Source organism: Sceloporus occidentalis, unplaced genomic scaffold, assembly GCF_023333645.1.
Source record: "Sceloporus occidentalis isolate IW3139 unplaced genomic scaffold, rSceOcc1.0.p SCAF_13, whole genome shotgun sequence".
NCBI lineage: Eukaryota > Metazoa > Chordata > Lepidosauria > Squamata > Phrynosomatidae > Sceloporus > Sceloporus occidentalis.
This window is the reverse complement of record NW_028316993.1, coordinates 13,119,095-13,132,083: the sequence shown is the minus strand read 5'-3', so window position 1 is coordinate 13,132,083 and position 12,989 is coordinate 13,119,095. Positions and strand designations below refer to the sequence as shown.

The following is a 12,989-nucleotide window of genomic DNA, read 5'->3' as shown; positions in this document are numbered from 1 at the left end:
TGCATCCTTGCACAAAATTCGGCGAGCTACATGATTCCTACCACAACTCAGGCTGCCAACACACTGCAGAATTAATGCAGTTTGACACTGCTTTAACTCTCACAGCATCTCCATTCTTCAATATTGGCAATGGCTGCTGGGTCTTGCACGCCAACAAAATTCTGCAAGCCAGATGATCCCTACATCTGGAGAGGCGCAGTGAGGATTCCTATTTGGGGAAACACCTTTATTCTACCCCCACATAGCTGCACTCCTGGGTCCTTTCCACTTTCACCCCTTGGACAAGGTACTTACTGGCTTTCCAGTTGAACCGCCAGGCCCTGGAGGTCCAGAACCACCCTGGAAATAGAGATCAGACAATAAGAGCTGCATTAAGTGATACTGGGAATAAAAGAAAGAAAAGAAGCATGATGTCAGGGAGAGCATCAGCAAATACCATAGAGTTTTGCCCTTACCTTCTCTCCTTTTGGACCAGGCGGTCCACCGGGGTCACCCTGAAATGAAATCAGAGCTGTTAAACATTTATTTTCTTGGAAGCAAAATGATATTTGGGGGGAAGCACCAATGTTCACAGACATCCCAAACAGGACTTGGAATCAGGGCCTGCAAAAGTTCCTTTGGGGGACTGCAATTCCTCGACTCTCTAACAAGGTGTTCTGCTTCAAGCAAAGCCTGAAAAAGTTCCTTTGGGGGACTTCAGCTCCCATAATCCCCTGTGAAGTATTCCATTTCAGGCAAAGCTTGCAAAAGTTGTTTGGAGGACTGCGGATCCCAGAATTCCGCATTAGGAATTTTGTTTCAAGCAAAGCCTCCAAATGTTCCTCTGGGAGACAAGCGCTGCATCCTTGTTGCAGAAATAATCCAGTTTGGCACCCCTTTAACAGCCATGCTATGGGTTTCTGGAAATTGTAGTTTGTTGTGGCACCATAGCTCTCTGATAGAAAAGGCTAAATATCTCACAAAACTATAAGTCCCAGGATGCATTCACTAACATTTGCTTCCAGGCACAATACAAGGTGTTGGTTATTACCTATAAAGCCCTAAATGGCTTGGGCCCAGGGTACTTGGAGGACCGCCTCTCTCCATATAATCCGCCCCGCACACTCAGATCAGCCGGGAAGCAAATGTTAAGAGTTCCGGAGGCTAGATTGTCTATCACCACCAGGAGGGCCTTTTCTATCTCGGCCCCCAAGCTCTGGAACTCGCTCCCCGGTGAGCTCCGCTCGGCCACCTCCTTAGTCCAATTTAAGAAGGGGCTGAAAACACACCTTTTTGAGCAGGCATACCCCTGATTCCTGACTCCCGAATGCTCTCCCCCCCTTCTGACAGCACTGTTGAGCTGGCATGAGATATGGTTTATTGTTTACTGTGTTTTTAATATATTGATGTTTTTATATTGTAAGTTTTACATGTTGTTAAACTGCTCTGATCAATGGAAAAGCGGTATATAAATAAAATTTTATTATTTTATTATTATTAACATTGAGTCATGGCAAATGAAGTGATATCAGAGTGGATTATTTCTGCAGTGTGGATGCAGCTGAGAGCTCCCAGAATCCTGGGAGGCATTTTGTTTCAAGGTGTTCTGCTCTACACTAAACTTCAACATTTATTGTTTCCTTAGTTCCAGCTTCCCGTGCTGAAGCCTCAAACACAAGAGGAAAAAACTCTGAGTTTGTGTGCGGTACAACAGACAGACTGAAAATTGTCTTTAACCTTAAGAGGGAATTTTGTCAGGCGTCGCTTGCCATGCAACTAGGTAGCAAGCAACAGCTGCTGAAATTTCTTCTTTTACACAACCAGGGGTCGTCTCCAGTTTTCCCATTGGCAACCCTACTCCGGGGGAAAGGTGGTCATGGTCACTTTAGCTGACTGGGTTGGAAGATAACCAACGACAATGACGACAGCACTTCCCAAACCTCTCCACCTTCCATTTCATGTTCCTGGAAGGCAACCCTCCTTTATCATTCCGCCTCTCAAAAAATCTGCCAATGGCTACAAACGTTGCTGAGATTTTGGGAAAACAACACGCGCTGGCTCTTGCTCAACGTTCCTCTCGGCTGCACAATCCACTGCGCTGGCATGGGACCAAAGTTGTAAGATTGATTTTTTTACACTTCAAAATAGATACACAGCAGAGTGAATCCAACAATTTATTACACACTGGGGAGGGAAGTTTTGTTGGCACTTCATTCAGTATTTTAAGGAAGCATTTCTTTAACAAAAACATTGTTCAAATCCTGTACTGCTATGCAAATTTATGGTTTGTCTATATTTTAATGAAGGGTAAGAAATCCATGAATAAGATGTCCTCTTTTAGGGGCCTTGGTTCAAAGCATTCATGGGACAGGGGTGAAGTAGATCACAGAAGGACATAGTACTGGTGGAAAGAGAGGTTTAAGATGAGTTGATATGAGATGCTGAGCTTTTTATAGAGGTGCTTCAAGAGGTAAAAGATATCTGTCTGTCCTTGCATGTGATTTTTCCTCACCTCCGTATCTTGCATTTAGTGTGCTTTGTGTTATGATAGGTTACTGAGCTTAAATGGGAAATCCAATTGCTGAGGCATCTGTCTCTGAGAGTATGGGAAGGGATGGTTAATTTAAAAGAGTATAAATCCTCCTCAACCGTTCTGACTCTAAATCATGCTGAAGAAGCTACTTTTTCTCCTGTGGGGGAAAACACATCTATTTATTCCTCATTACAGAAGACAAATATTAGCTGTGGAAAAGAAGGAGCTAAGTTAGAAAAATGGTATGGGAGGTAAGCGTTCAGGGGTCCCCTTTCCACATTGCAGCCCTTAACTTGATTTGTTCTCACCTTCCAGCAAGGATGCAAAGAATATGCTCTACAAGAAAATATGTCTCATTGGAGGGAAAAAGCCATGGTTTGAGATTTATTTATTTATTTGCGTTTCAGGTCTTGTTTTGCAAAAAATTCACAAAAGTGTAAACAGCAACCAAAAAGTATTTTGTGCAGTCCATCTCAAAGTTTCTGCACAAACGCCGCTGCATTTTGCACCAAGGCCAGTTTATTTTGTGCAAGGTATCTCTGATGTTTTTTGTGGGGTTTTCGGACCATGTGGCCATGTTCTAGAAGAGTTTATTCCCGATCTTTCGCCGGCATCTTCTCTGAAGATGCTAGCCACAGATGCTGGCAAAACATTGGGAACAAACGCTTCCAGAACAGGTCCACAAAGCCCCCCAAACCCTCAAAAAACTATGGATGCCGTCCATGAAAGCCTTCGACTTCACACTGGAAATATCTCTGATGTGTGTGTTTGTAAAGAAACAAACCAACCCAGCGACATTTCATGATTATTATTTTTGCAGAGAAGTCCCAGAATGCAAACAGCAAAAGTCCTGTGTGCACATTGGAAAATGCTCAGCAATGTTCAAAACCTCCACTCCATGGCGGATGCATTTTGATGCTTTTTGTGTACCAGAGTGATATAAGATTGATTCTCTGCCAAGGCTGGATCAAAGTGGTTGATCCCCAGGGCAGTGTCAAAAAACAGGGGCTCCCATTCTTCCCCAGTGTGACTCAGAGCGGAGGTGCCGAAAATTAATTAATGAAACGAAAAGTACAATAGCCGGCAGCGCAAACGTATTCCGGCATGAACCCATTTCCAGCAGGGCATCTTGGGTGAGACTAACAGACCAGCCCTTATTAATCTTTGCTCAGTTATTCAAGGAATGCCAAGAAGTTGGTGATCCCAGAAGGATCGGGAGTGATCCTACCACGCCTTTCTTTTCCCCTTTCAGAGCTTGGCCTCTAGCCATTGAGGAACCTCTGGAGTAGGAATGTTATTCTTTGCTAACATCATTCTTTGCTAAAAACCTTCTTACCGGCTTTCCTGGAAGTCCAGCTCCAGGTGGACCAGGTTTTCCTGGAGGCCCCGGTTCTCCAGCAAGCCCTTCAGGACCAACAAACCCTGGGTCACCCTAAAACACAGTCATTACAAGTCGTAAATCCATCAGAAGAACAGTCATATCTCCCTGAGGTATCTTCCGCCCTCTTGAGTTGGAGCATCCTGGTACCTTCTGGCCTTTGGGTCCCACCACGCAGATCTCTCCAGGTCGGCCCTGGAAGGAAGAAAACATGGGATTTGGAACAAGGAGCTTCTTAACTTTTAACATAACTCACCCAAGATCCTACTTATCCATATAGTTCACAAACAGTTCTGTATCCTTTAAACCAGTAGTTCTCAACTTGTGGGTCACAGCCCTTTTGGGGGGGGGGGGTCAAACGACCTTTTCACAGGAGTTGCCTAAGACCATCTGAAACACACATATTTCCAAAGGCCTTAGGAACCCGAGACACCACAATTTTATGGTGGGGGGGGGGTCACCACATCATGTACTGTATTAAAGGGTTGTGGCATTAGAAAGATTGAGAACCATTGCTTTAAACACTGGGAGGCAGCCCTGTTGATGTTCCTTACTGGTGGAGAAGGATGATTGGGAGGTGATTCAGATCATAGATAAGTAGTTGGTCTCAGCTTGGTTGGGAAAGGAAAAAAAAGGAAGGTGCCATCTCAAATGGGGTGCACCTGCCTTTTCCTTCCCCCTGGAGCTTACAGCAGATGGGTCTTCATGGTGTCAATCACCTCCACTGACTTCTCAGAGGTAAGAAGGAGCACCAGCAACTCCTCATGGAGGAGAAGACAGAAGAGAAAGCAGAAGGAGATAAGAGAGGTAGCTGGGCAACTTACGTCGCGTCCCGGACTTCCTGGTTTGCCTTGGATCCCATAGTCACCCTTTTCTCCTTTCTGTCCCTGTAGGAGACAAGGAACAAGGACTGACTTTAGTAATCCATCCAGTTCCCTCTTTGACTTGTTCCAGGTCCTGGTGAGGAACGTGCACCTTGTGGATTACATGTGCCTTCCCCCCAAAGCCAATTTTTTGTCACATATGCCTCCCTAGAGAATGTAATGTCCATTCAACATAATCTTACCTTCTGTCCAAGGCTCCCAGCCAATCCCGACAGCCCCTGTTTGCAAGAAAATTATTTTATTAGTCCATTAGTCCATACCATCACACCACGTCCGGTAGCTGTTTTAGGGCCAATGTTTGGCCAAAGAAACAAGATTTGTGGAGGAGTTGATGGGGCTCTGGGTAGTGGAGGCAAACTGCTACATTTGGGGGCATTTGGGGAGACTTGGGGGGGGGTCCTTATTCACCAAAACATCAGGCAGAAAAATAGTGAGAGCGAGGAACCAGTGCAGGGCTTCAGGAGCCACAAAAAGTGGAATTGGGGCTGCACATGGTCTGTGGGTCACCCTTTCCCCATCCCTGGTTTCAAAGGTGAAAATTTTACTGCATTTTTGGGCTTTCAGCACTAATGTGCAAAGTGAAAAATGCCAGAAGCAGCTGGCTAGATCTGGACAGAGGTGTACACAGTGCCTTTCCTGGCCTGGCTGCAGGATGCCGTGACTAAATATTTATCGTTCACAGTATAAACTTTGGCCCTGTGCAGTGAACCCGTCTCCCTGGCCTTTCTTCACATTAGCTGCACTTGACTTGGAAAACAAGTCAAAACAGCACAGGAGAGATCACAGGGAAGAAGTGCAAAACGGCCAGTTACTCCGGTCAAGGAAGGTCTGTCAGCGGAGGTGGCTGGTTCTCCGAATGACTTGCCAAGTGCAGGTGATTCTCAAAGGATGTGGCCCAAATCAGTTCAGGTTGAGCCAAGAAAAGCAGAGCGTTGGATTGTGGCACGTGGGCATTTTTGCACAGGGATGTCTTGGCTAAGGAAGATGTCTCTGGGCAGACCAGTTTCTGTTGGTGAGGGGCACAAGTCTGCAAAATGAGGCATCATTCTCTTCCCAAGGGCCTCTATGTCCAAATGGAGATCATGTCAAAATGGAGATCCAACTCCAAATCATGTACCTTCACAGGCTTTAGGAATGTTTTTTTCTCTGGTTCCGATGCCAGTAGTAGCAATGGGCATGAATCCGCTCTGGATTTTAGTTTGAACTTTAGCAGAGCCCTAAACAAAACACAAATGTGTTGTGATGCCGCTTGTTAAACTCATACTTACCTTTTCTCCTCGCTCTCCCTTCTCCCCCTTTGGACCTTCAGCACACTTTGTAAAAGAGAAAGAAGAAATAGGAAGAAAGTTAGAGTGACAGCACTGGGCAAAGTATGAGTTATGAGAAGAAGGCTGCATAATAATAATAATAATAATAATAATAATAATAATTTATTTATACCCCCGCCTCTCCAATTAGATCAAGGCGGTGGCTGCCAACATTAAAAGAACATTAAAATATAATAAAACGCTACATCCCACAAAACCACCCACCTGCACTAAAAACAATACAATTAAATTATTAAAATAAATTAAATTATTTTAAAATAAATAAATACATGGCTTCTCTCCAGAGATGGGAGGCAGCTCACCTGCAATGGGGCTTCAGGTGAGATCCGGACACAGTCAGCACCCTGCAAGAGAAGAAACAGAAATCTTAGGAGATGCCAGGAAATATTATTTTAAAAGTCACAAGGGCTCAGTGGAAGTGATGTTGTGTCTCTTCTGGATCCTATTTGGATGAATTATTGTCCCACCTTTGCCTAAGAGTATGTAAGGAAAACTGCAGAACTTATTATTAACCTTTATTTATAAAGCGCTGTAAATTTACACAGCACTGTACATACAATCTTTTAGTTAGACAGTTCCTGCCCTCTCAGCGGCAGAGTCCACACAAGTATATGATGGATTAAAGTGTGATAAAACCAGAACAACTTACGCGATCGCCTTTCTCCCCTTTGGATCCATGGCTCCCTGATGGTCCACGCTCTCCTTTTCCACCCTGCATGAAAGAGGAATACCATATATACTCGGCTATAAGTCAACCACATATATAAGCCGAGGGCAGGTTTTGGGGCCAACTGGAGTGGGGTCCATTTTGAATAAATTCATCTGTCAATGTGAACCACAAGTGGGTTATTTTATTTTGCAGCAAGAAAATGTGATTGGGGCAAATGTAGTGGGAACAATGCTCCGCGGCCAAACTGATCCATTGATTCAGATTGCAAAGCGATTTGTTTGTAAGTGGCCCTAAAGATTTTCTCGCACCTGGAGGTCTAGCTCATGGATCTTCTACAGATGTTCTTCATACATATAAACACCACACTTTCCCTCCATCCTCAATGTCTGGAGAGCGATGTAGGATTGGAAGTTAGGTGGGAGAGATGAAGAAGTGATTTAAGTGGAGAGAGGGAGTAAAAATACCAAATTTGGGTCTGGACATTTGCTTATGGTTTCCTGACTGGTAGGGAGTAACAACCCCAATGCTTGCTTTAAGTCTCTAGTCTGGAAATTAATAGCAGGTGCAGCAGCTGTTCCAACATCGGTGGTTGTCCTTCTTGGCCTGGCAAGGCAGCCACAAAAGAGCATGCTCTAACCTCACCTAAGACTTACTGAAAACATGCATAGATAAAATGCTTATGTAATTACAGAAATCGGATTGCATGCCTCGCTCTATCTTCAGCCCACAGCAGGGGGGACAAAGTGTTTAACCGAGAAAAGGACATGTCTGGTGAAGGCGAAGGAAGAGGCAGCGCACCGTTCAGACACATGGCAAACATTACCAACTTTGGAATCCATATGCAAAAATGTACAACCCGGGGAATGTTCTACCGGTCAAATTTAATCAGGAGAAGGCTTTTTTTCAAAAAGCAAATGCAAAACAGCAGCAATAGTCTCCAGCCCTTCTGGGTAATGTCTATATAGGACATTAACAACAGAAGCTCAGAAAGAGTGAAGCCTGTGAGATTTTGATCAAATCTCATACCCACCAGCGTTTCACAGATAGAAACTGGGACATGTCTGGCCAAACCACAAACCAGAGTGTGGTTGGGATGGCAAAATTTAGTAAGGAGGAAGAAGATATAACATAGGAGAGTACAGCAGTTTGCTTTTGTCTGAGCCCACTAGGAAATGCAAGATTCCCCTGCCTCCTTCCCTCCCCACTGAGTTAACAGAATGCAAACTATTTTTGCATTTGAACTCAAATTGCAGCAATTGAAATAAGCTGAGGAGAAATGGTGGGAGGTGAATGGGAAGAGGGGAGAAAAACCAGGGGGTTTATTGCATGCACTTTTTGGTCCATTGTGGGCATGGGTTGGGTGAGTGAAGGTTAATAGATTTTATCAAACTCTAAACTGTCGGAAAGCCATCGCCATGCCCTCACCCAAACATTACCCGTCCCCGAGCCGGGATCATCCTCTTAATTTTTCACTCTGTGAGAGCTTCCAGGCAATGGCATGGTGACGGCTTGCCAATGGTTTAGCATGTGATAAAATCCATTTTCTCTCGCTCACATGCATCTCCAGCCCACACCCAAAACAGACCAAAAAAGTGCATGCGATATACCCCCAGGGCATTTTAAAAGCAGGTGAAAATTGGGATGGCAGAGAATTAATCTGGAATGTCCCTGCCAAAGTAGGATAGTTGGAGGGTAAGCTACTACCTGCTCCCCATGCAAAGCCATGCCAGACCCAAACAGTAGCCAGTACTGCTCTCTGCAAAGCTGGACAGATCCCAAACGCCTGGCTTTGAGGGGTTTTGGTGTCTGCAACCTTCCAGTCTTTGTGGTGCCTTCCAGCTAATTCATTACCTCCAACAATTTCACAGATGAAAACCAAGACACGTGTGGCCAAGCAATGCCAAAACGTGGTTCAAGATGGCAAAAAGGTTTGGATAGCTAAGAGAGGCTGCAGTAGTTTGCTTTTGCCAGAGCCTACAGGGAAGGACAAGATTCTGCCTGCTCCTCCTTTTCTCTTCTTTGGATTCAACTGAGTGCAAACTACTTTTTGTACTTGAACTCATTTTATAGCAACTGATGTAAGCTGAGGGCAAAGAGGAAAGCAGGAATTGAAGACAGAAATTGGGACATTTTTAAAAGAAGCTGGAAAAGTGAGATGACAGAGGATGAATCAGGACTGTCCTTGAGAAACCAGGACAGTTGGAGGGTGTGAATTCTGCTTTTCATACAGGTGAAAGACTTACCTTCAGCCCTGGAGGACCCAGTGTTTCCTAAGGAGACAAAATAAGTGAATAAGTGAATGATAAATAAATGAGGCCATACATTGGAGGCTCTGCGAAGCATCGCTTATCTTGCAAATGGAAGCAAAAAGAAAGAAAACTGGCCAAAAGGGAGGAAACTGAGTAGTGAGCGCTAATGCTGATAAAATGTTAAAACTACAAGGGACTGTGTATCCTTAGCCTAGAGAAAACAAGATTTAAAGGCGGCATAACAAGGCTGCAAACCTAAGAGCCTGCCATAAAGAAGACTTAGAGGAATTCTTTCCCGCTTTTCCCCCCAGGGAAGAATAAAAGGGAAAAAGAGTTAAGTTGCCCAGAAGAAAAGGTAAGGATGTGATCAAAGGACGGAGGATGCGGATTTGCAAAAGCTGTTGTTGTCACTGGGAAATGAAAGAAACTGACACAAAAATAGTATTAGGAAGCTGATATTAAAGAAGGAATGCAGGAGACGTTCCAGGCCTTGGAGGCTATTTCTGTGTGCTAGATTTAGGGAGAAAGCAATTGATGGAGGGATGGAGGTGAGGAATGGGTTTATTTAATACAGTCGGCCCTTCTTATACCCTGATTTTTTATACACGGTTTCAAGCATACACAGTATGAAAATGTTCAAAAAAACGTACAAATTTCAAATATCAAAGTTTGATTTTCCATTTTTTATAAGGGATTCCGTTTTGCTATGTCATTATATTAAATGGGACGTGAGCATGCACGGATTTTATTATCCACGGGGGATCTTGGAACAAAACCCCAGCTTATAACAAGGGTCCATTGTATAGGGATACTCTGCAGAAAGGAGCAAGCAGCAAAGGCACAAGGAGCAGCAGAATATAGGGATGAAGCAGACGGCCCCATAGCAGCTACATGGATATCTCTGTGGATATCAATATCCATGGATGCTCATGTCCCATTAAATACCATGGCATAGTCAAATGGTGTCATTTATATAAAATAGCAAAAGCAAGGTTTGCTCTTTGGATTTACGCACACACACACATACAATCAACCCTCTGTTTTTGTGGGGGATCCATTTTGGAATGAAGTTTTGCATATATTCAAGCCCATTGGCTTGACTATAGGTGCGTGGCCATGGGAACGCATGTGCCTCAAGCATGCACCACATTACTCTCCCCTCCATCCCTCATACCTAAGTGAGGGACGCGGTTTCCAAAACCGCGAGAACAGAGGGAGGACTCTGTGTGTGTGTGTGTGTGTGTGTGTGTGTGTGTGTGTGTGTACACACACACACACACACACACATATATATACACACACACATACCCACGCCATATGCAGGTGCACTATACACGGCTTTCTGCTTACTCTGAAACCATGTGGCAATACAAAAAATGGTGCATGTGCCTCTGGCGTGTGTGCACCACCACATCCAAACCCCATTATATCGAATGAGGCTTGAGTGTTTTCTGGAACAGATCCCCCGCGTAAGATAAGGCTCTACTGTATGGTATATTTGTGTGTGTGTGGCTGTTTTCAAGCTGTAGATGGTTGAACCCGTGGATGCAGAATCCGTGGATATGGAGGGCTGACTGTGTTACGAAAGAGTTGGAATTAATATTTCCCTATCTACTTTCTCCACACATCCTGAATAATTGTGTATACTTCTATCACAATCCCCTTTCCGCAGCTCTTTTTCTGCCTTGTGCCATGAGCTCAGACCCAAAAAGGAATTAATTTATGTGAAAAGCCAGAAGCGGAGATATCAAGTATCTCCCCACCGCTAGCTTTCATCCTCTGTGCCAGGAGGAAATGCAAAGCAACTAGTTTTTTAAAAAGCCCAAATTAACAGGCATGTTCTGCATAGTCTGGTCTGTTGACGTATGATTTGCACTATATGCAAAGCTAAGTAAAAACCGCATTCTTCTGGATCAGTGAGCAGAACCGAGACAAAGATGCCTGAGCTGAGAACCAATGTGGGATGTAGATATGCTGCAAAAATAGCTGGCCACCTTTGGGACCTGCCCTGACAAGCCAGCATAATGTGTTTCACCTTTGAAGGCAAAGGCAGCCATGTTTATGGAGGGCTTACAACAATCTTTGTTTGTCTGGGGAGGTGAGGGGATTGAGATACAGGTTGCGTCTCCCTTAGTTATCAATTCCAAAATACAACATATTGCAAGACATTGTTCACGGGTGGCTGAGATAGTGGCGCCCTTGCGTTCTGACAGCTCAACGTACGCAAGCTTTGTTGCATGCAGGAAATTATTTTAAACTATTTTATGTATTTATTTATTGGATTTATCCCTTTCTCCCAAAATGGCATAAGATTACCTTCAGGCTATGTATTTAAGGTGCATAGGAAACATAAATGAATATTATGTTTAGACCAGGGTTCCATCTTTAAGGTATCTCATTATGTACATGAATGCAAATGCAGGTATTCCAAAAACTTAAAAAAAAATAATCCAAATCCCAAACACTTCTGGTCCTAAGCATTTTGGATAAAGGAGTCAAGTACCTATCAGGTTGCATTGGCCTACAGACAAAATTATCCTGTGGGAAGTACTTATTCAAAACAGACAAAATGTATATGCAGACTGCTCAATATGACTGAAGTTGTGTTGTTGTTCTATGCCCTATACTCCAAATTATGACATAAGGTTCTTTTGGGGCAAGAGTTAACCAGAGGATGATTGTCACTGCCTCCCTCTAAGGCTGAGAGGGTATACATTTCAACAATATTTGAAATATTTTTCAATCCAGGTTCAATCCCTGATATTTCCAGGTAGGGATGGGAAAGACAGTCCGCTCCAAAACCCCGAAGAGACCCTGGCAAACTTATACATTAATGGTCAGTGGTTCCCAAACTGTGCTCCTCAGATGTTTAGAACTTCCACTCCCAGAAATCCTGATTGTTGTCCATCCTGGCTGGGACTTCTGGGAGTTGAAGTCCCAAATATCTAGAAGACCAACAACTGAGAACCATAGCTGTAAATAACACTGAGCTGAATGGACCATTGGTTTGATTCAGAATATGTGTCCCTACCAGTTGTATCACTAGGGATGAGGTCATCCTAGTGTGGTAACTCATGGAGGGGCCAAGCCAATGGTCCCTCGGGAGTAGATCAGACTGCTATGGAAGAGAAAGCCCACCGGTGGCTGGTGGGACCAGAGCACCCAAAAGGATTGTCCATCTCCCAGGTTGTTCCTGTCTATCTGCCTTGTTTGGAGGTCCCAAAGGGGACCAGACCCCATTTGATGATGGGAGAGATCTCCAGGAGTTTTCTGTGGCATGTCAACAGTGTCCTGGCCAGGTCTAAGTCCTGGCTAAGTCCTTACCATTAGTCTCCAATACACACCACACCAGAAGGCAGACTCCCCTCTAAAGTGTCACCCAGTGTGGTCCGCACCCCCTGCACCCCCTAGAAATGCCCCTGGTCCCCACATCCCATTTCTGGCACTAAATCCAAGTTGAGGATTCAACCCCCAGTGCCTAACAGTATGTCCTTAGACAGCTAAGAGGGAGGCCAGCCAAGCCAACAAGATGCTGGTCTGTGGTTTCCTCTCAAGTGTTGACTTTTCCTCCAGAAACCCCAGTGCAACTACTTGGCAGCTCTGGCACCTTGGTCTGCTAAGAAAGTATCAGCCGGTAAACAAGGGAAGGAGGAAAGTACTAAAAACTTAGAGCTCTCCAGCGGCAGGCCTTTTCCTACCCCACCTCTTTCTTTCATCCCCACACACACAAGTGTGGTTGTCATAGGAACCCCTTTCTTAACATCTGGAAGCCATCCAAGATGTCTTTCTCCAGCTGTTCCTGTGGATGAGTGCCAGAAAGGAGCAGGGGAAAGTGGGGTGGGTTCATGGGTGAGATCGGGGACCTTTCCTTGGGTAATATGAGCAAACAGCCAAATCCAACCCACTAGATTTGGACTCAGAGGAGAGCGGGGATGATGGAAATGGGACTTTCCAGCACTGGATCCTAG

At 44.6% G+C, this 12,989-nt stretch overlaps 1 protein-coding gene across 1 annotated transcript in view; it reads right to left on the bottom strand.

The window, feature by feature from the left end:
* The window catches only part of COL16A1 (collagen type XVI alpha 1 chain), a 121,230-nt gene that overhangs the window by 67,453 nt on the left and 40,788 nt on the right, over nucleotides 1-12,989 (bottom strand). The window contains exons 11-20 of the mRNA XM_089479163.1: nucleotides 9,016-9,042; nucleotides 6,752-6,814; nucleotides 6,405-6,446; nucleotides 6,043-6,087; nucleotides 4,957-4,992; nucleotides 4,715-4,777; nucleotides 4,041-4,085; nucleotides 3,849-3,944; nucleotides 456-494; nucleotides 295-339 (exon numbers count right to left, since the gene is read on the bottom strand). Coding sequence (XP_089335289.1) covers nucleotides 295-339; nucleotides 456-494; nucleotides 3,849-3,944; nucleotides 4,041-4,085; nucleotides 4,715-4,777; nucleotides 4,957-4,992; nucleotides 6,043-6,087; nucleotides 6,405-6,446; nucleotides 6,752-6,814; nucleotides 9,016-9,042 — 501 coding nt within the window. The remainder of the gene's footprint in view (nucleotides 1-294; nucleotides 340-455; nucleotides 495-3,848; nucleotides 3,945-4,040; nucleotides 4,086-4,714; nucleotides 4,778-4,956; nucleotides 4,993-6,042; nucleotides 6,088-6,404; nucleotides 6,447-6,751; nucleotides 6,815-9,015; nucleotides 9,043-12,989) is intronic.